Source organism: Hyperolius riggenbachi, chromosome 9, assembly GCF_040937935.1.
Source record: "Hyperolius riggenbachi isolate aHypRig1 chromosome 9, aHypRig1.pri, whole genome shotgun sequence".
Taxonomy (NCBI): domain Eukaryota; kingdom Metazoa; phylum Chordata; class Amphibia; order Anura; family Hyperoliidae; genus Hyperolius; species Hyperolius riggenbachi.
In genome coordinates this window covers 287,468,732-287,490,292 of record NC_090654.1, presented here as the reverse complement: position 1 = coordinate 287,490,292, position 21,561 = coordinate 287,468,732, and the positions used below count along the sequence as shown (strand labels likewise).

The 21,561-nt window shown below is 44.9% G+C and overlaps 1 protein-coding gene across 3 annotated transcripts in view; it reads left to right on the top strand.

Moving 5' to 3' along the window:
- Positions 1–21,561, top strand: part of CLMN (calmin) — a 170,930-nt gene that overhangs the window by 62,897 nt on the left and 86,472 nt on the right. The window contains exon 2 of one of the 3 annotated variants that reach the window (XM_068254734.1): positions 13,924–14,028. The exons of the other annotated variants lie outside the window; for them this stretch is intronic. Within the exon in view, the coding sequence (XP_068110835.1) occupies positions 13,924–14,028 (105 nt within the window). The remainder of the gene's footprint in view (positions 1–13,923; positions 14,029–21,561) is intronic. 3 annotated transcript variants of the gene reach the window in all.

Below are 21,561 nucleotides of genomic sequence, written 5' to 3'. Positions count from 1 at the left end.
AATCAGAACGGACCTGTCGGAAATAATCGATTCAACCCGTGAATCTGATGGGAAATTGCATGGTGTGTCCCGGGCATGAGATCGCATCCTGTAAATTTCCCCTGTATTTAGCGTGTAAATTCCCAGTAATGCCCTTTATGGAAGGGGCGGGGCCTCCTCTTCATATCATCGCTTTGATGCTAATTTGCGCAGGCGGTGTGGGAAGCGCGTATCGGATCTACGACCAGCTGATGGGGAGTCCGTCTGGGTTTTTAATATGAAATTGAAAGGCGTCCGCCACGGCTGCAAGATACGGAAAATGGATTCCGCTCTAATCCCCATTATTAATCTAGAATATTACATTTTAACCGCTGAAGGGGGCTGGGGCGGTTTATTGGATAAAGCTAAAGTGATTTTTTTTCTCCAGTGCAGAATAATCTCATGTGAGGAGACAGTGGGGGGTTGTGTGTGTGTGTGTGTGTGTGTGTGTGTGAGGGGGGGGGGCGGGGAGGGGTATCAGGGGGTCCCAGGAACAGCGCCCAAATTAGGCCTCATTGTTTTAGGGAGCTATGCGCTGATTAAAAAGAAATATACAGAGAGGACTCACCTAAATGTGATATTTCAGCTGTAAGGCCTAGCTCACATTATAAATCACCAGTGCTATCACAAGAGCTGAGCCATTTATAGAGTGACTTTAAAAGCGCTTTCTGGGCGATTTTTTTCGCTTAGAAAAGCGCTTTTGTGGAGCAATGATTTTTTTTTTACTTCCCGACGTCAGTCAGGAAGTGAACTCTTTGACCCGGAAATGAATAAATACAATGTATTTATTCATTTAAGAGCTCGTTAAATCGATTTTCAAAGTGCTTTTTCAAGCGCTTTGCGATTTCCCTACACTTTGTATTGCATCGCAAACGCTCTGAAAATGGTGCAGGAGCGCGTTTGCGATTGGAAAGAAAGCTCATCGCTTATGTGAGACACTCACAAAGAGCAACATTGCACAAGCAGTAGGAGAACAGAGGCGCCAGCAGGATAAAAGCGGATAAAAACTTTAAAATTTGCTGGAGGAAGTGGTGGACTTACCTCCATAAAGCAGACACGAAAAACTGCCTGAATAGTAGCAATCACATTTATTGAATAGTACCCCAAAAAAGTGCAACACGTTTCGCAGGCCCAGCCCGCTTCATCAGGCAATAAACGTGGGGACAAGACTGTAGACAAGAGACAGTACATTATGCTATAGTAAATTCTGCAGTTACAAATTTGCATATCAATATATTGCATATCATAAAGCATACCATGTGAAAAATTGCTTCGTGGAGATGGCATAAAAGAGTTGGGTGTACAAGTAAACAATAGGGGGTAGAGGCTATGGTGCTTGTGATAGTAATGGGCTATGGGGTGTTTTTTACACAGATTTGCAATGAGGGATATTGGTAATGGAAAAGGGTATATGTTAGAAAGAGTAATGGGTAATAGAGCATTGAGAAGAGAACAGGGGGCCAGAAATACAGGGTAACATTGCACAAGCGGTTTTAAGGTGATTTGTTTTTTTTTAAATCGCCAACGCTGAAAAAAAGAGTGAAATTGCTCTAAAAGTGGCCACAACGGTCCAATTTCTAGCGAAAAATCGTTTGAGCGATCAGAAATTCTGATCGGATTGGTTGTAAATAATCTCCATTGGTGGGCACAATCAATTATGAATGAGTGAAAAAAATGTCGCCTGAATGAATTTTCATCGAACCAAAATTTGAATTTTCTTGTTGGATGTGATAGATAGGAAGTAAAGATTGGTTTGTTGATGGTGTAGTGAACGCTTTATTACAATATTTCACTTCCGATCAGAATTTCTGATCGCTCGAACGATTTTTCGCTAGAAATTGGACCGTTAGTGGCTACCTTTAGGCTAGTTACACACCAAGACGTTGCATTTAGGGGATGTTATAGGGCGCATAACGTGCCCCTAACGCAAGGCCTGGTGCTCTCTGGTGTGGACATCAGAGTGAGCCGCGTTGTGCAGCTCACTCTGGCGTCCGTGATGCCGTGATGCGCACTCTTGGACGCATGCGGCATCACGTGGTCCCGCCGGCCAATCACCGCACAGAGCGGCCGCTCCAGGAAGTAAACACTGCACGTCACTGAGTACAGTGAATATTAATTAGCCATGTGCCGGCCGCTCTTCGCTCCTCCCCAACATTACTGAGCATGTCCAAGCAGTCTAACGCGGCTCAGCCGAGTACAACGCACAGCATGCAGCACTTTGCTGTGTTACAATGTAACGCAACATGGGCAGTGTGAACATCCCACTTGTGTTACATTGCTGTGCGTTGGGGGAGCGTTACAGGCTGCACTAACCTGCGCTTGTAACGTCCCTGTGTGCAAGAAGCCTTAGAGTGGACAAGCCCTTAGTGGAATCCCACAAGCTGTGCTTTATCAGGGTTTATATGGAATCTTGTCTGTCCCTAAAGTCCTGTACACACAATAGATGGAAATCGATTGAAGCCGCCATTCTGGATCCGCAGTCAGTCGCTTGGGATCAGAGTTGCCTTACTTAAAGCAGACCGGATCTCGGACCTTCCTATCTTTTTGTTACAGCTGATACAAATCCTGCAATACATCTGCAGTGTGTCTACTTCCTGCTTTCATGGAAGCAGAGATAGGGTTAACATCCTGTGTTTACAAATTAGCTGCTCTGCTGAGGCAACCAGCTGACACAGCTGAGAGATCAAATTGCAACTTGTGCTTAGTCACAGATGAGAGGACAGGCTAAACTCTCTAAATACGTATAGGGTGCATTTCTCTATGTATATATGGGGTAACTTATACTGCTATCTGATAGGGGCTACCTAATACTACTATCTGAGGGGAAGCTACATAATACTGATATTTGAGGGGTGGATATTCCGGGAAATTTTGGACTTTTGCTGAATCGCAATCGCTAGCATTTAGCGCGAATGCTAGCGATTGCTAGTGGAAAAGGGCCTTTATATCGCACTTTTCTCCTGGAGAACTCAGAGCACTAGAGCTGCAGCCACCCTATAGGCAGTAGCAGTGTTAGGGAGTCTCGCCCAAGGACTCCTTACTGAACAGGCACAGCTTACTAAACAGGAAGAGCTGAGATTCAAACCCCAGGTCACCTGTGTCAGAGGCAAAGCCCTTAACCAGTACACTATCCAGCCACTGCTAGATGTGTATGTACAGTGCCTAGCACACAAATAACTATGCTGTGTTCCTTTTATTCTTTCTCTGCCTGAAAGAGTTAAACATCAGGTATGCAAGTGACAGTTCCTGTCCTGTCGGGACCTAATTGGTCTGTAGCATAAACCTCATAAGAAATTACAGCCATAAAACTCTTTCCTGGTAGAGAGCAGATTCTGGGAGCAGGGGATAGATAAAAAGGTCAATAGTTCATCGATTTTTTTTATCTCTGCAAACTTGAAATACTGTGTCATTGAGCAGAGACAAGGAAACATAAAAAACTTAAGAAAGTAGTTGGAAAAAGAAATAAAACTTAATTTTAAGAAAGTCATTTTCAGGAGTAGGAGGATAGATACAATTGTTTATGTCATTAGTTTATTTTCACCTTGGAATTCCTTTAATATTACTGTTAGGGGGGCAAAAAAGGCTGCCTGATACTGCTATCTTGGGGACACACCTGACATCCCAATCCTGCTATCTGGAGGGCTATCATGACCACCTAATAAATATATGAACCTATAACTGGTCGCATGTGGCCCCCTAATACTGATATCTAGAGCAACAATGGCTGCCTAATATTGATATCCGGGGGACACATGTTGGGGCTTGCGGCAAATTCATTCTTTTATCTGGAGCAACTGATGTCTGAATATTTTATATCTATTGGCACATGTTTATCTCATTAATGCTAACGTGCTATAAAGGCCATGTCCAAATGTGTAATGGGAATATTTATTAAGTTCCTGTAAGTCACCTCCTAATCTGACAATCAGGAGTTTCGTGGTTTCATAAAGACGCAAATCAGGAGTATCACAAAGAGGCAAAAAAAGGTCAATAAGCAGAGGAAACAGCTGTGCCTTGCAATAAAATGTAATAACAGTTTGTGAGTGGGAGCTCATATTCACATAATTGCCTGTTTGTGTCAGACAGAGGCTGGCCTGTAGGAATGTACGATCCCCCAGCATTTTTTCACACTAGCGATGTAGTCTTCATTTGAAAGGTTACATCATATTTTGTCGCGAGTTCATACAAATGCATAAGATGAGATGATTCAGGATTACAGGAATGCGGAGGGTAGATTTATGTTGTCCGCTTCCTATATTAAGATAAATTACTGTTTAACCATTCTGTGCATGTGGATTACTCCGAAATAATTATTTTATTTATAGAAAGGATATGTTTAGCATCTTCCTAAGCCCCGGCGACACCCTAATTACACACCTCTCGTAGTTTCATCTGTGCGAACTCAGCCAGCTGCGTGAATCACCGGAGAGACCGGCCAAAAGATGGCAGCCCCAGAGGATTCTGGGAGTCACGGCAGCCCTAGAGGATTCTGGGAGTCACGGGCGGCTGCAGAGGATTCTGGGAGTCACGGGCGGCTGCAGAGGATTCTGGGAGTCACGGGCGGCTGCAGAGGATTCTGGGAGTCACGGCAGCCGCAGAGGATTCAGGGAGTCACGGCAGCCGCAGAGGATTCAGGGAGTCACGGCAGCCGCAGATGGCAGCCGCAGAGGATTCTGGGAGTCACGGCAGCCCCAGAGGATTCTGGGAGTCACGGGCGGCTGCAGAGGATTCTGGGAGTCACGGGCGGCTGCAGAGGATTCTGGGAGTCACGGCAGCCGCAGAGGATTCAGGGAGTCACGGCAGCCGCAGAGGATTCCGGGAGTCACGGCAGCCGCAGAGGATTCCGGGAGGCACGACAGCTGCAGAGGATTCTGAGAGTCACGGCAGCCGCAGAGGATTCTGGGAGTCATGGCAGCCGCAGAGGATTATTGGAGTCACGGCAGCCGCAGAGGATTCTGGGAGTCACGGCAGCCGCAGAGGATTCTGGGAGTCACGGCAGCCGCAGAGGATTCTGGGAGTCACGGGCAGCCCCGGAGGATTCTGGGAGTCACGGCAGCCGCAGAGGATTCTGGGAGTCACGGCAGCCGCAGAGGATTCTGGGAGTCACGGCAGCCGCAGAGGATTCTGGGAGTCACGGCAGCCGCAGAGGATTATGGAAGTCACGGCAGCCGCAGAGGATTCTGGGAGTCACGGCAGCCGCAGAGGATTCTGGGAGTCACGGGCGGCCGCAGAGGATTCTGGGAGTCACGGGCGGCCCCAGAGGATTCTGGGAGTCACGGGCAGCCCCAGAGGATTCTGGGAGTCACGGGCAGCCCCAGAGGATTCTGGGAGTCACGGGCAGCCCCAGAGGATTCTGGGAGTCACGGCTGCTGCAGAGGATTCTGGGAGTCACGGGCGGCCGCAGAGGATTCTGGGAGTCACGGGCGGCCACAGAGGATTCTGGGAGTCACGGCAGCCCCAGAGGGTTCTGGGAGTCACGGCAGCTGCAGAGGATTCTGGGAGTCACGGGCGGCTGCAGAGGATTCTGGGAGTCACAGCAGCTGCAGAGGATTCTGGGAGTCATGGCAGCCGCAGAGGATTCTGGGAGTCACGGCAGCCGCAGAGGATTCTGGGAGTCACAGGGAATAAGCAGTTATTGGTGCAGCAATGAGGTCTTGACTCCCTCTGTTACCTGCAAAAAGGACAGATTAAAGCCTGGTACACTTTAAATTATGATTAGCCGATCACTGACCAATTTTACCCTAATGACATGAGGGTCAACAGATGTTGAATACTGTGACCAGCTTGTGTAGGTAACCCTCACACTACATGGAGGTGATTGGTCAATAATAATTGAAAGTGTGTACCAGACTTTATAATGCACAAAGCAGTGAGCATCAGTAATTAACTATGCACTGTTGTGACATATAGTAGAATGCAGTAAGTTATTCCGGATACCAATTTTTCAGTAATTTTCCTGGTTTCAGTGTCAGAATCCCTTCCTATATCTATATATTGCTGTATATTGGCATATAGCTCCACCCTTCTTAGCCTAGGCTGCTTAGCTATGTGGTATTCCCCTCCCAGTGCATTCTGGGACACCAGGTATATTTGGAACTGGCTTCAGAACTCTCAGTAAACAAACATTCTGCAGAGCTGCACCTGACAGGACATGATTTTGCCCCCTGTTATAAATTTCAGAAAGAAAATCAGGGATAGGAAAGTTTTTACAATGAGCAAGCACTGATTAAATAATTTATAAATGAATATTTAAAAAAAAAAAAATGTATTAATGACCTCATTTTTACTACAGTTTCTGTTTAATATAAATGTATTATCATTTGTATTTTTAAGAAACGGAAAGCTGAACTTTAATGTGGAAAGTTTTTATGTGACTTTTTTACTTAGGTGTGCATAAAATTAATTTGCTGTTTGCTGCCGGAAGTGTTTTTATTGTTCTCGAGGTGAAATTTGAGTCTCAGAAATTTGGCTGCATAGACTTTAATATGGGCAGGCTGAATTGCAATGGTCTGTCGGTAACTATAATTGTTTTAATTAGATCCTACCATTGTCTGAAAAGCGCTACAGATGTTTCCGAGTCACACCAAACTGCAACGTGCATTGTTGCTGAAAGAGCAGGTCAGAATGGCTCACTGCCTGCCCCTCCCCCTTTCTAGATGCTTCAATCAGAGGATGGCATGTGAGCCGGCAGTACCTCCCCTACCCCGCCCTGTTATGCCCACATAGGTGGACCCTAAGCAGTGGCGTAGCAATAGGGGATTCAGAGGTAGCGACCGCACCAGGGCCCCTGGACCGGAGGGACTAGTAGGGGCCCTTCTTTAACCACTTTATTAGCTCTTTCTTGGAGCCGTGCTGGTAATGATCACTTAGACTTATCTCTCGTGTATTTAGCGGGGATTTTGGGCAGACACTCGGGGCATTAAGATATAGTAGTGAAAAATAAAAAATCTGGACGTAACCTTTAAGAGCTTGATGACTGTACGGCGCCCCCATCAGATTCCACCCGCAGCTGACGCGTCACCTTGCAGTGTTCTGAGCCACGCTAGCGGCCTAATTGGTGAAGCCCTTTTTTAAACATTGTCATTCATTCTCGACATGTATTTGGCTTAAAGCGAAAGGAGGGTCATTCCAATTACTTCTCGGCCCCTGTGAAGTCAGTAACCGCCGTCCTCCTGCTGTCAGAGCGAGCTGAGGCCCGGGCGTCCTGCGTCATGTGACATGTTACAGCGCAGGAAACGTGCGTCTCGGACGCCGCTCACAGCCAAATGTTCCCAGCCGCTTATTAAAACCATCGCTTGGCGAACGCGGCCTGGCAGCGGCGGGTTTATTTTCCCTGCAATTTAGCTGTTTGAATTCGCAGTTCGGCTGGCACTTTGATACTGGGAAGAAAGGAACAGCCTCTGTTGTGTTTATTTGCGTCTCTCACACGCCGGGCTTACCTCGGGAATTTGTACAGGAAGCAGGGCATGATGGGAGATTGGCGCCCCTTAGGCTCGCTCTTTCTCTCTGTGTGATGAAGCTGACATTTTGTGTATTGCTGGCCACTTGGAAATAACTCCCAGATGCGGCCTTAACGGCCAAGTCACTTGTGGGCCTTCCAAAGAGCGATGCCGTCCGACTGAAAGGGAAATTATACTAGCCTTCAAGCCATTTTATTGTATTTTTTTTCTAAATATTTTCCAAGTTTGCAAATCAATGTTTTATATTTTAAGTTAAAATTTGGTCTTGCAGGTGCATTTTTAATACATATGGGCAACCATGTCATGAGAAACCGCCATCTTGCACAGCAATGTAATATCTAGGTCACTCTGTTAACAATACACTGCTTTCTATCAGTGTATCTTGCACACAGAAGCTCCCTGATAAATATCAAGCCTGGCCTACTCTGGAAAAAAAAAATCAATCCAGTGGTCTTAGTCACGGAGAGCACATCTATTTGAATCGTATGGCAAATTGCGCACTGCCGCACTGGCCATTGTAGTCAATGGCCCACTCAGGAATCGCAGACGAGCACAGAGAATGGCATGCAGGAAACGCCAGGAACCCGGGAATTGCAAAATTCCTTGTCAAATGTCCTCCCTGCCTGAAGAGCGCAGTGACTGATAAGGCCTCCAAGAGAAAATGAAAGTAAACCTATTAACCCCTTTAGGCACTCTAAAAAATAAAAGATTAGTCTTAGAAGTTACAATGGTGAGGCTAATCTATTGAAGCAGAGGAGACATTTTGACTGTAAATCTCTTTATCACCCCCTTTGAAGATCCTCCTTGTGTCCTCTTCATCCCCACCATTGCCACACACGGACCCCCAGAGGATATCCGACAAGACTGGATGGATATGCTATTCTGGACACGCTCTGCGCCATGTATGAGCTCTGCTGTACGGCTACTAGTGATTATCGTAATCTGCTAATTACGATTAGGCGAAATTACGCGTAGTTACAAATTCGTAATTCAGTTAACTTCATATAATCATTCGTAATTCGGCATGAATTTACGCTTAATTTATGTGTAATTTAATGCCAACTTTGGTGGTGAATAGCAAAGCCCCATACATGCTATTGCTGCCAAAATTGCTATATATGTTAAGGAAAATATTGGGTACAAGTCAAAAAAATAGTTTTTCAAAAAGACCTTGTAGTTTTTGAGAAAATCGATAAAAAAATTCAAAGAAAAATGGTTTTTTTAAACCTAGAAAAATAACATTTTAAAAACCATTTCTTTTGTATTTTTAAAATCGATTTTCTCAAAAACTACAAGGTCTTTTTAAATCTTTTTGTAATTTGTTCCTCATAGTCTTCTAGTATTAACATATGTAGCAATTTTGGTAGCAATGGCATGTACCAAAGTCGGCACAGAATTATGCGTAAATTACACGTAAATTCATGCGTAATTACGAATGGGAACAATTAACTACGAAATTGCCTAAACTATTCCCCCAACATTTTGCATTGCGATTACGATGCGTAATTGCGTATTACCATGCGTAGTTACAAATGGGCGTAACTCCTGCTCATCACTAATGGCCACTCCTCCTGGCCCATGTTGTGCTCCGCCCACTCTATGTCCAGAAACATAACTTCCCGCTAAGCAAGCAATGGCATAGATCTATGAACTGGTCACTCTGCACAGTCAGTCTGAGGCCCAGTGCACACCAAAAACTTCTAGCAGATCCGAAAAACGCTAGAGGTTTTTGAAGCAGATTTCAGAGCGATTCTAGTCATGTTTAGAGAGGTTTTCTAAACATGCCTGGCGTTTTTTGGAGCGTTTTTGTGTAGCAGATTACATATATTGTTACAGTACTGCTGTTACTGAACAGCTTCTGTAACAAAAACACCTGGAAAAGCGCTCTGATCTAGTGTTTTTCAGAGCAGTTTGCGTTTTTCCTATACTTTACATTGAGGCAGAAACGCATCTGCAAACCGCAAAAATTGCTGCAGCCACGTTTGCGGTTTGCTAAAAACCTCAAACCTCCGGTGTGCACCACCCCATTGAAATACATTAGCCAAGCGTTTTCACTGGCGGAAGCGGTTTTGAAAACACTCCCACAAATGCTTGGTGTGCACCAGGCCTATGTCAGTTTCACAGGTGTGATGTTTGTAATGTAGTTCTGATTATTATATTCTTGCTAATATATTCCTCCCTGTTCTTAGTATTGATTCCGGCCTCTCTCTCTCTGCCTTTGTCATCTGAATATTTCACAACACAGCAGCGATTTTTATCTGACCTCGGAGAGAGCCTTGGGCGTTCGGTATGCTGTCCGGTCACGCGGTAACGTCTTGCTGCCGTGCACCCCAACACTCTGCTATAGCATAGCGTTATCCGTGCCAGCAACTAATGGAATGCTTTAAAAAAAATTCAAAATGTAATTTAAAAACTTTGCAACATCAAAGGGAAAATAATGTCACAATACAAACAGGTACACAGTGCGCAAGTAGCGCAATGTACATTACCATAGCAACACTTGCGTTATTGATCTATTGAAAACAGCACCTATAGCAAATGCTGAGTCTACACTCAGGCGGGGGGGGGGGGGGGTTCGGGATTTAGGGGGTGTTGCACCTTAACAGTTTTAAGGTGTAGTCCTAAAGGACACCATAAGTGAGAGGCTGACATATATGCAGGGACGGATCTAGACCAAGTTGCCCCAAGTTGCGCCTGGGGCAAGGTCAGGTTTTGGCGCCTAAACTGCCATTCCCCATCCAAATTTTGCCGCCTTTTTAAGAATTGAACAAACTGCGCCTGGGGCAAGAGACCCGCTTGCCCCCCCCTAGATCCGTCCCTGCATATATGGAGGCTGACATATTTATTTCCTTTTATCTGTCCTGCTGATCCTATTCTGTACCCACTACCTGATTTCTACAATGATGTTTCTGGCAACCGGCGATTTTTTTGAGTGATGTGAGATCGTTTCCACGATCTTGCGAGGTGGGTACAGGCGGGGATTATGCAAACACTGTTTGGCCGTAAAAACCATCATGGCGGATCGGATCCTTAAGATACCTGACGACTTAGCACAAAGTACCGCAATCGCTTGACTTCCTGACGTCACACAGACGCGGCGTGCTATGTGCTGGCGGCGGGTATATCGCTAATGGAAGAGCTGGGGATTCCGAGGACGGACGGGCACTGCACGGTGGGCGACACAGGACAGGTAATGTATAAGTGCAGGGGTGGCACATTCATACACTAGGGGGCATCGGTGAGGCGGCGGACTTAGCCGATTCCTCGAGAATTTGCCTGAGGTGTTTGGGCAGCCAACAGATCTCTCTCTAATCAGATTTGAATCTCTTATTCGAATCTGCCCATCATCACTAGATGTATGGCTACCTTATTAGTATACGGCAGACTTTAGGACATACATGTCAAACTCCGGCCCGTGGGCCAAATCTGGCCCTCTGAGCCATCAGATTTGGCCCTCAGGTGGTTTTCCCCACTTTGCATTATGTTTGGCCCACTCTAGACCACCAGGGAAGCTATATTGGAGGGTAAGCCCTAGATCACCAGTTAAGCCATATGGGGAGGGGGGGAAGCACTAGATACCAGGAACCTGTATAGGAGAGGGTAGGGAGCCACTAGACTCCAGGGAACTGTATTGTAGAGGGAGGGAGGCACTCTAGACACCAGGGAACTCTATAGGGGAGGCATTAGACACCAGGTAACTTTATAAGAGGTCCCAGAGCTCAATTTTATTATTATTATTATTATTTAGTATTTATATAGTGCCGACATATTACGCAGCACTGTACAGTGTATATATATATATATATATATATATATATATTGTCTTGTCACTAACTGTCCCTCAGAGGAGCTCACAATCTAATCCCTACCATTGCCATATGTCTATATTATGTAGTGTAAGTACTGTAGTCTAGGGCCAATTTTAGGGGGAGCCAGTAAACTTATCCATATGTTTTTTTTGGAATGTGGGAGGAAACCGGAGTGCCCGGGGGAAACCCACGCAGACACGGAGAGAACATACAAACTCTTTTCAGATAGTGCCCTGGCTGAGATTCGAACCAGGGACCCAGCGCTGCAAGGCGAGAGAGCTAACCACTACGCCACCGTGCTTCATCCCACTTTGTATTTGAGTTTTACACTCCTGCTTAAGGATGAGAGATTATTACTGGGTTCTTGGGGGAAGTAGATCTCTGTTATTTGCACAGTCTCCACCTCTCATCACAGAACTGGGAAAACATTGGCGGCTATGTAAACATTTATCTATGACTTTTGCAGAAGAACTGGTTTGGTAATTCTGTCTGAAAATGAACTTTTTACCTCTTCGTGTGACCTGTGCTGTGTTTGCTTATGATACGTTTATGTGCGGTGTGCAGGGGTCTGAGAGTGAATTATAGAGCTAATCTTATGTACACTGGGTGTGACACCCGACTGTCTCCACTGCTACTGGGTGCAGCAACAGACTGCTCTGTGCGCCATCAGTTATTACTGCGCAAGTCTGCTTATACTGACAGTTATCCCCTCTGCTCACATCTACACTGACTGACCACTTTATTTGGAACACCTGTAGGGAGAGCCTTAAAGCAGACTTGAACTCAGAACTTCCTCTCTGCTCTGAGGCCTGGAACCCACTTAAATCCGCAAACGCTAAACGCAACCGCTAGCGTTTTGTATGAGCGGTTTGCAAGCGGATTCATGCTCGTTTTAGGGAGCGTATTTAAAAAGTGTATTTTATGTGTCAGCGGTTGTGTAGCGTTTAGCGATTCGTGTTTTAATCCTGATTGGTCCTCTCAATTAATTTTAATTTTGTTACAGTGTGCTGTAACTTCAAAACGCTAGCAAAACCGCTCCGTTTAGGTTTTGATAAGCTATTACACTAGCATTTGTATACTTAACATTGAAGCGCTAACGCTCCCAAAATGCTGCAGGTCCTGCGTTTGCGTTTTTGGGAAACGCAAACGCTCCTGTGGAAGTTGCCCCATCCATTAACATTAACTGAACGTTTTGGCAAAACGCTAGCATATCGCAGCGCTGCCAAAATGCTCACAAAACCGCTCTTGTGGGTTCCAGCCCTAAATGATAAGTAACAGCATAATAAACTTTACAGTAAAACATTTCTTTGTTGCAGTTTACAGAACTCCTGCAATACATCTGCAGTGCGTCTACTTCCTGCTCTCATGGAAGCAGAGAAAGGGTTAACTTCCCATGTTTACATATTAGCTGTGTCTGCCAAGGACTGCTGATTTTCTGTGTTGACACAGCTGAGAGCTCAAATTATACTTGTGATCAATTACAGATGATGGGAAATTAGGCAGGTTCCTATGCAAGAGTTCAGGTCCACTTTAAGTCTGGTACGTACCTTCAAATTTGATTGGCCAATGATTGGCCAGCTTAACCACTGCCATGTAATATTATGCGGTAAAATTGGACATTGATTGGCCAATCAAAATTGAAGGTGTGTACCAGGCTTAATACTCACCTTTCTGCTAAGGCCTCTTTTCCGTGAGCGGTGAATTCACCACCTGTCAGCTGCTCCCATTCATGACTGGGCACTTGCTTATTGTACGGTCCGATTTGTACAATAAAAAAACATACCAATCGAGTCACTGTGATCTCCTGGATCCCTGTTTGCCGTTTCCGCCACTCCCCGCCCTGATCCTGGCTTTTAATCGTTTTAGGCAGTGTTTACAAACAAAACAAACAAAAAACATGGCCGCTAACCAGGAAGTGATGTGTGTGTGTGTGTGTGTGTGTACACACACAGTATTTCATGTTACAGTATACTCCAAGTTATTATTACATAGTGAATTATCTGCACTCCAGTCTGGGATTAGTCACAGTTTCTCAGCATGTGACAGGCAGCTCCCTCCCCCTCTCAGCCTCACAAACAAACAAGCTGTCTGTGAGGAATAAACAAAGCACACAGAGCCTGCAGGGGGCGTGTATAACCTGTATTCATTACAACAGAGGCAGCCCATTCCTCTCTGGGTCGACAAAGCTTGACAAAGAAAAAACGATTAGATATTATTATTATTATTTTTTATTTATATAGCGCCAGCATCTTCCGTAGCGCTGTACATAGTACAAACAAATAATGGGGAACAAATATACATGAGAAGTAAAAGACACTGTACAGTCATGACATTGAATAACTACAGATACATACATAGTTGATGTGTAGCTGGTACATGTGCATATGTTAAAATTACAGCGGTATGAGAAACACTAGGAGGAGGTCCCTGCCCTTGCGATCTTACAATCTAGAGGTATATTACAGAGACAGTGCAACTAGAAAAGGCTGCAGTAATCCAGACCACATTACAACAGGTATAGGAACTTATAGGATAGAAGAAATAAGGCTGACAATTTTGTTACAGAGTCTCTTTAATAATATGCTGATCATATCGGGGAGGGTCTGTACAGCTAATGGATGAATTTGTTCATACAGATCTGTATGTCAGGAAGAGGAGGAGGAGCTATATGATGGAGCTGCGAATGCGAAAACTCACGCCGAAAGCGGCACCGAAACCTCTGAGGGTAGAACGTTTAATCGGTAGGCAGAATTATTAGCGATAGCTTCATGTAGTAATCATTACTAATTATTAAATTCATCAACTTCCGTCAACAAATAACTTCATTCCATCATCTAGTAATCCTAGTAACTAGCCATGATGCTGCAGTGAAAGTAACTTAATTCATTAAATTGCTTGATTTTTTTTAAAAACAATGTCCTTTTATAAATGATTTAGGCCTACTTTCCACAGACTGTTGATAGGCAGTGAAATGCCTCTTAAACTCTCACAACTGCTTGCTGCTGCCTGGCAACTGCTCACTGCAGCCTGGCAACTGCTCACTGCTGCCTGGTAACTGCTTGTTGCTGCCTGGTAACTGCTTGCTGAGCAAATAGCTCAACAGTCGGTGGAATGGAGGCCTTAGTCAGTGTTTGGTTGAGCAGTTGCCAGGCAGCAGTGAGCAGTTGCCAGGCAGCAGTGAGCAGTTGCCAGGCAGCAGTGAGCAGTTGCCAGGCAGCAGTGAGAAGTTACCACGCAGCAACAAGCAGTTACCAGGCAGCAGTGAGCAGTTGCCAGGCAGCAGTGAGCAGTTACAAGGCAGCAACTAGCAGTTACCAGGCAGCAGCGAGCAGTTGTGAGCGTTTGAGAGGCATTTCACTGCCTATCAACTGTCCGTGGAAAAGAGGCCTAATAGGCACCTTCAGATCTTTTAAAGTCAATCAATTTTCTTGATTGATTGATTGTTTTGTTTGAAAGCCAAACATTGTTGTCCTGACTTCCGAAACTCTCCTCACAAATCTTTATCTATCTTTTTTGTCGCTTTATCGAAAGGGGGAGGTTTTTGGAACCACAATAATTAGAGAGGTAATTATCATTCGTGGTACTTTCTCTACCTGTTTATCGTGTTTATATTACCGCAGTGAATGTAAACGCTGCTGTGAAGCGCTCTGATAAAAGGAAGACCGACTAGCTGCATTACGGATTGGTTTTCTGTGGCGATATGTTGTCAGCTGACCCAAAAATAATGGTGTAGTGACTGATAGGAGGGGCATAAGTTATGCTTCCTCCCACTTGCATGGGTCTCGCCACCTACAGGAGACTGTTGTTATTGCATTTTTACATAGCTTTGACTTCTGCAGCACTTTACACCACACATAGTCATGTCACTGACTGTCCTCAGAGGAGCTCGCAATCTAACCCTACCATAGTCATAGTCTAATGTCCTACCATATTATTATTATGTATTTATGTAGCACTGACATCTTCTGCAGCACATTACAGAGTACATGGTCATGTCACTGACTGCCCTCAGAGGAGCTCACAATCTAATCCTACCATAGTCATAGCCTAATGTCCTACCATATTATTATTATGTATTTATATAGCACTGACATCTTCTGCAGCACTGTACAGAGTACATAGCCATGTCACTGACTGTCCTCAGAGGAGCTCACACTCTAATCCTACCATAGTCATAGTCTAATGTTTTGCCATATTATTATTATTATGTATTTTATATTGCACTGACATCTTCTGCAGCACATTACGGAGTACATAGTCATGTTACTGACTGTCCTCAGAGGAGCTCACAATCTAATCCTACCATAGTCATAGTCTAATGTCCTACCATATTATTATTATGTATTTATATAGCACTGACATCTTCTGCAGCACATTACAGAGTACATAGTCATGTCACTGACTGTCCTCAGAGGAGCTCACACTCTAATCCTACCATAGTCATAGTCTAATGTCCTACCATATTATTATTATGTATTTATGTAGCACTGACATCTTCTGCAGCACATTACAGAGTACATGGTCATGTCACTGACTGCCCTCAGAGGAGCTCACAATCTAATCCTACCATAGTCATAACCTAATGTCCTACCATATTATTATTATGTATTTATATAGCACTGACATCTTCTGCAGCACTTTACAGAGTACATAGTCATGTCACTGACTGTCCTCAGAGGAGCTCACAATCTAATCCTACCATAGTCATAGCCTAATGTCCTACCATATTATTATTATGTATTTATATAGCACTGACATCTTCTGCAGCACTGTACAGAGTACATAGCCATGTCACTGACTGTCCTCAGAGGAGCTCACACTCTAATCCTACCCTAGTCATAGTCTAATGTCCTGCCATATTATTATGTATTTATATAGCACTGACATCTTCTGCAGCACTGTACAGAGTACATAGTCATGTCACTGACTGTCCTCAGAGGAGCTCACAATCGAATCCCTACCATAGTCATAGTGTAATGTCCTACCATATTATTATTATGTATTTATATAACACTGACATCTTCTGCAGCACATTACAGAGTACATAGTCATGTCACTGACTGTCCTCAGAGGAGCTGACAATCTAATCCTACCATAGTCATAGTCTAATGTCTTACCATATTATTATGTATTTATAGAGCAGTGACATCTTCTGCAGCACTTTACAGAGTACATAGTCATGTCACTGTCCCCAGAGGAGCTAGATCATGCCACAATAAATCTATATCACTGCATTATTATTCATTGTAACTGAGCCCTTATAATGCTTTTTTTTCAGCGCACGGCTAACAAGAAATAACTGTTTATAAATGATTCCCGATCAATGAACGTTGGATATTGTTTTTCTCGCCCTGTTTGTAGCATGTTTGCTTGCTGGATGCTGGATGTGTATTGTGTAGATATAGGCGATAAGGCCAGAGCAGTATATCTTCCGCACATGTGTACAGCCGGCCGCTGTGTTTGCTCAGAAACACTATTAATAATGCAGTTCATGTTGCTGAATATATGGCGGGTAATTATGAGCGTAGATCAATATTGTATGAGATTAGTCGGCTCCCGCCCTGAACTCTGTGTATTCTCTGATGGTAACAGAAAGTCTTACAGCGTCTTTGCACCGCCAGCCTGCAGTGCGTACGACAATCGATGATGTGCAAACCTGCCTACAGACTTCAAACGGCCCTACGGCATACATATCCAACTCTGGCCAATAACAAATAATTGGTGATCATTAAAGGGAACCTAAACAGAGAGGGATGTGGATGTTTCCTTTTAAACAATACCAGTTGCCTGGCTGCCCTGCTGAACTCTTTGGCTGCAGTAGTGGCTGAATCACACACCTGAAACAAGCATGCAGCTAATCCAGTCTGACTTCAGTCAGAGCATCTGATCAGCATGCTTGTTGAGGGGCTGTGGCTAAAAGTATTAGAGACACAGGATCAGCAGGAGAGTCAGGCAACTGGTATTATTTTAAAATGAAAAATCCATATCCTTCTCAGTTTAGGTTCCCTTTAAGGCCAACATAAATCTAGCATGTGAACAAGGCTTAGGCCTGGAACCCACTGCAAAACGCTATCGCTAATCGCAAGCGCGAGCGTTTTGTATGAGCAATTTGTAAGTGATTTCATGAGCGTTTTAGGAAGTGATTTTACAAAGTGTATCAATTTGCCAGCGGTTGTGTAGCGATTAACGATTAGCGTTTTAAAGTCTGATTGGTCCTTTCAATTAATTTAAATTTTGTTACAGTGTACAGTAACTTTAAAACGGTAGCAAAATCGCTCCCTGCAGGTTTTGATGAGCGATTACGCCAGCGATGATATACTTAACATTGTAGCACTAACGCTCCCAAAATGCTGCATGTCCTGCGCTTGCGTTTTTAGGAAGCGCAATCGCTCCAGTGAAAGTTGCCCCATCCATTAACATTAGCTGAGCGTTTTGGCAAAACGCTAGCGTTTTGAATCGCTCCAGCAATGCTCACAAAACCGCTCTTGTGGGTTCCAGCCCTTAAAGAGACTCTGAAGCGAGAATAAATCTCGCTTCAGTGCTTATATTCAGCAGGGGCATGTGTGCCCCTGCTAAAACGCCGCTATCCCGCGGCTAAACGGGGGTTCCTTCACCCCCAAACCCACCCCCGCAAAATCTACGACCAACTTGGTCGTAGATTTTGCTCTTCCTGGAGGCAGGGCTAACGGCTGCAGCCCTGCCTCTCAGCGCCGTCTATCAGACGCGCATCGCCGCCTCTCCCCCGCCCCTCTCAGTGAAGGAAGACTGAGAGTGGCGGGGGAGAGGCGGAGGTACGCGCCTGATTGACGCGCGTGAGGCAGGGCTGCGGCGGTTAGCCCTGCCTCAATGCGGAAGAGATTCCGCGCTGTATGGAAGGGATTTGGGGGTGAAGGGACCCCCGTTAAGCCGCGGGATAGCGGTGTTTTAGCAGGGGCACACATGCCTCTGCTATCTATGAGGTCTGAAGCGAGATTTAGTTTTACCTTCCTGAGGCTTCCTCCAGCTCCATCAGCCTGGATCGCTCCCACGCCGCCATCCACCGCTGCCTCTATCCGCCACTACCGGGTCCCGTCATTTCTGCCAGTCAACGCAAGCACAGTGCGCTCCCTCCGTACTGCGCAGGCGCATGCGCAAAGATATGGAGGGAGTCCCTGTGCTTGCGTACAATTGGCCGCGTCCGCCGGAAGTGACAGGACCTGATACCGGCGATAGAGGACGGCAGCGTGGGAGCGATCCAGGCTGATGGGACTGGAGGAAGCCCCAGGTATGTATAACATCTTTTTTTCATTTTTTAAATTCCTTTCATCTCTGGTTCCCTTTAAGCCCTGTATTGCGCATGTCGTGTCAATACACCACCATAAAGCACCTTTGCGCCTTTCCTGCGAGAAAGTAATTTCTGTAAAACGCTGCGTATTCGCTCCGGTGAGATTGGGGAAGCGTTTTACTCCTCGGTCAGATAACGCTTTGCTTCCTCGAAGGTATCCAATACTGTTTTAACGAGCGAATCCGCGGCCTGATCGTGGCTCAGCCGGTAATCCCTGGAATTCTGCAGACGCCATGACACAGAGATGGAAGCAGCGGAGGGTCAAGCGAGGCGCCCTGCGCAAAGCCCGGATTGTAGGAGATTTAAGCCGGGGATAAGGATTAGGATAGAAAAGTCTGAATGAATATCGCTGTGCTGCGGCGGCGGCGGGATAATTCCGATCTGTAATTCCTCTGGGTGGATAAAGGACGGCTACGGACGCCCAGTCCAGAGCCTGGAAAGATGGCTTCTGACTGAGAGGAACCGGCTTAGTCAATGGCCTGTACACGCCTGGTTGCCATGCCGACAGCCACGGTCCACCGGACCTGTGTGGAGATCAGAGTTTGCGGGCTAATCCAGGCGCCTTAAGACTTTATTTGGCTTTTGTGTTGGTACAAAAACATACTTTGGTAATGAGAGGGAGTATCAAAGAGGACCTGTCTCCTCTAACAGTCAAGCCCCTGGATTTTTAAAGGTTTAGTTTTTATTTATTAGACTTGGCATTTAAAGTGAACCCAAGGTGAAAATAAACTGAGGAGCTAAACAATTGTATCTATCCTCCTACTCCTAATGGTGGCCAATAATGATCCAAACTTTTTAATCCAATCTAACCATTTCTTTGTAATATAAGGGATTGTCTAATGTATCCATTTAATATATTCGCTCAGTAGCAGATTGCCGCTAGCCTGGCGCTATTTTCAGGGGGGACAGCAGAGCGCAGGGGGGACTGGCGGTGGCAGAGGCATGTCGTTGTGCAGAGAACATACCACTGTGTCCTATTAATGGTGGCCACACACCATACAATTTTTTCAAAACCTGTTCAATTTAAGAATTGCAATACATTTTTCTGACTGATTGTAACATATCAAAAATATGACCAATGTACCTCACACCTATGTTCAATTTTGTCCCCAATTATGATAAAAATGATTGGAAATTCAGAGAAAATTGCTAGGAAGTGTATATTAATACATTGACAATCCAACACACACCATACAAGCTTTAGAAAGATTGAGGAAAAATATCTGGCATTCCGGTTCAATTAAAAAAAAATAAAAATAAAAAATGTGAAATCCGATCGAATTTTTCAGTCGTATGAAAAAAAAAGCTTTCGATTTTTTCGAGAGATCCGATCGTTTTTATCGAATTGCCGTAAAATCGGATCATCTGTTTAAGATTGGCTTACTGACATTCAAATCCTTGCACAATCTGGGCCCTGGATACCTGAAGGACTTGTTGCAACTGCATCACACCCCCCACAATCTTAGATCAAAAGGACGTAACACCTTGGTCACCCCCAGAGTCCACCTCAAAACCTTTGGAGACAGAGCCTTTTGTCATGCTGCCCCTACACTTTGGAACTCCCTGCCACACCCAATCAGGACAGCTCCATCCCTGGAAGCATTTAAGTCTAAACTGAAAACCTACCTCTTCAGTCTGGCATTCATGGACACCTGACTATCTCCTCTGTAACACAACCCAGCCTGCAACCCTGTATTAATCTGAGACACAACTATGCGCTTTGAGTCCTATGGGAGAAAAGCACTTTACAAATGTTATTGTATTGTATTGTATTGTATTATTGTATCGTGTGTGGCCACCTTAAGGTTTAAAAAAATCCGCCTCGCATTCTCTTTAAAATGGACCTGAACTCTTGTACAGGTCAGAAGGAAAACAGAGAGAAATGCACCCTGTATGTATCTAGAGAGTTAGCCTGCCCCCCCCCCCCCATCTGTGACTAATCACAACTGTAATTTGATCTCTCAGCTGTGTCAGCTCAGGAATCTCCTCCAGCTTATTGGTAAACACTGGATGTTATCCCTATGCCTGCTTACATGAAAGCAGGAAGGAGACACGCTGCAGATTTATTGCAGGATTTGGATCAGCTGTAACAAAGAAATGTTTTTTTCTTTTAAAAGACAACTGTAACAAAGTGGGTTATGGAGGCGGCCATATTTATTTCCTTTTAAGCAATACCAGTTGCCTGGCTGTCCTGCTGATCCTCTGCCTCTAATACTTTCAGCCATAGCCCCTGAACAAGCATGCAGCAGATCAGGTGTTTCTGACATTATTGTCAGATCTGACAAGATTAGCTGCATGCTTGTTCCTGGTGGGATTCAGACACTACTGCAGCCAAATAGACCAGCAAGGCTGCCAGGCAACTGGTATTGTTTAAAAGGAAATAAATATGGCAGCCTCCATATCCCTATCGCTACAGTTGTCCTTTAAGGTTTTTATGCTGTAGCTTATTAGATCAGAGAGGAAGTTCTGAGTTCAGGTCCGCTTTAAGCTTTCCCCCTAAGCTCTAATGTACGTTCTTCTAGTTCTGCTTGTTTCATTTGTATATCTCCCGTGCTGTCCATGTTATGTCTGCCACTTGTTCTATTGCCTATGCCATGTGAACCCCAAATAATACCGGGTATGACAATCGTCATACTTGGCAAATAAAGGTGCTTCTGATTCCCAAAACTAAAATTTCAGTAACTACTCTTAGTTACATAAAAGAACATTTAAAAGCATTCCCTGTGTGTAAAATCTTTTATTTTCACTGCAGAGAGTAGTACAGGCTTGCTTATCTCTGGTCATGGCAAAGGCAAGATTCTCCCTTCACTCCGCCCCCCTTCTTTCTGCTGAAGTGACACAGCTGTTATCAGGGTGATGTGTCTGTTCAGCAGAGCGAGGCGGGCAAAGTAAAGACACATGCCACGGAGAGCTTTCAGCCAGCAATGACGACATTTGCTGGTAACCAGAG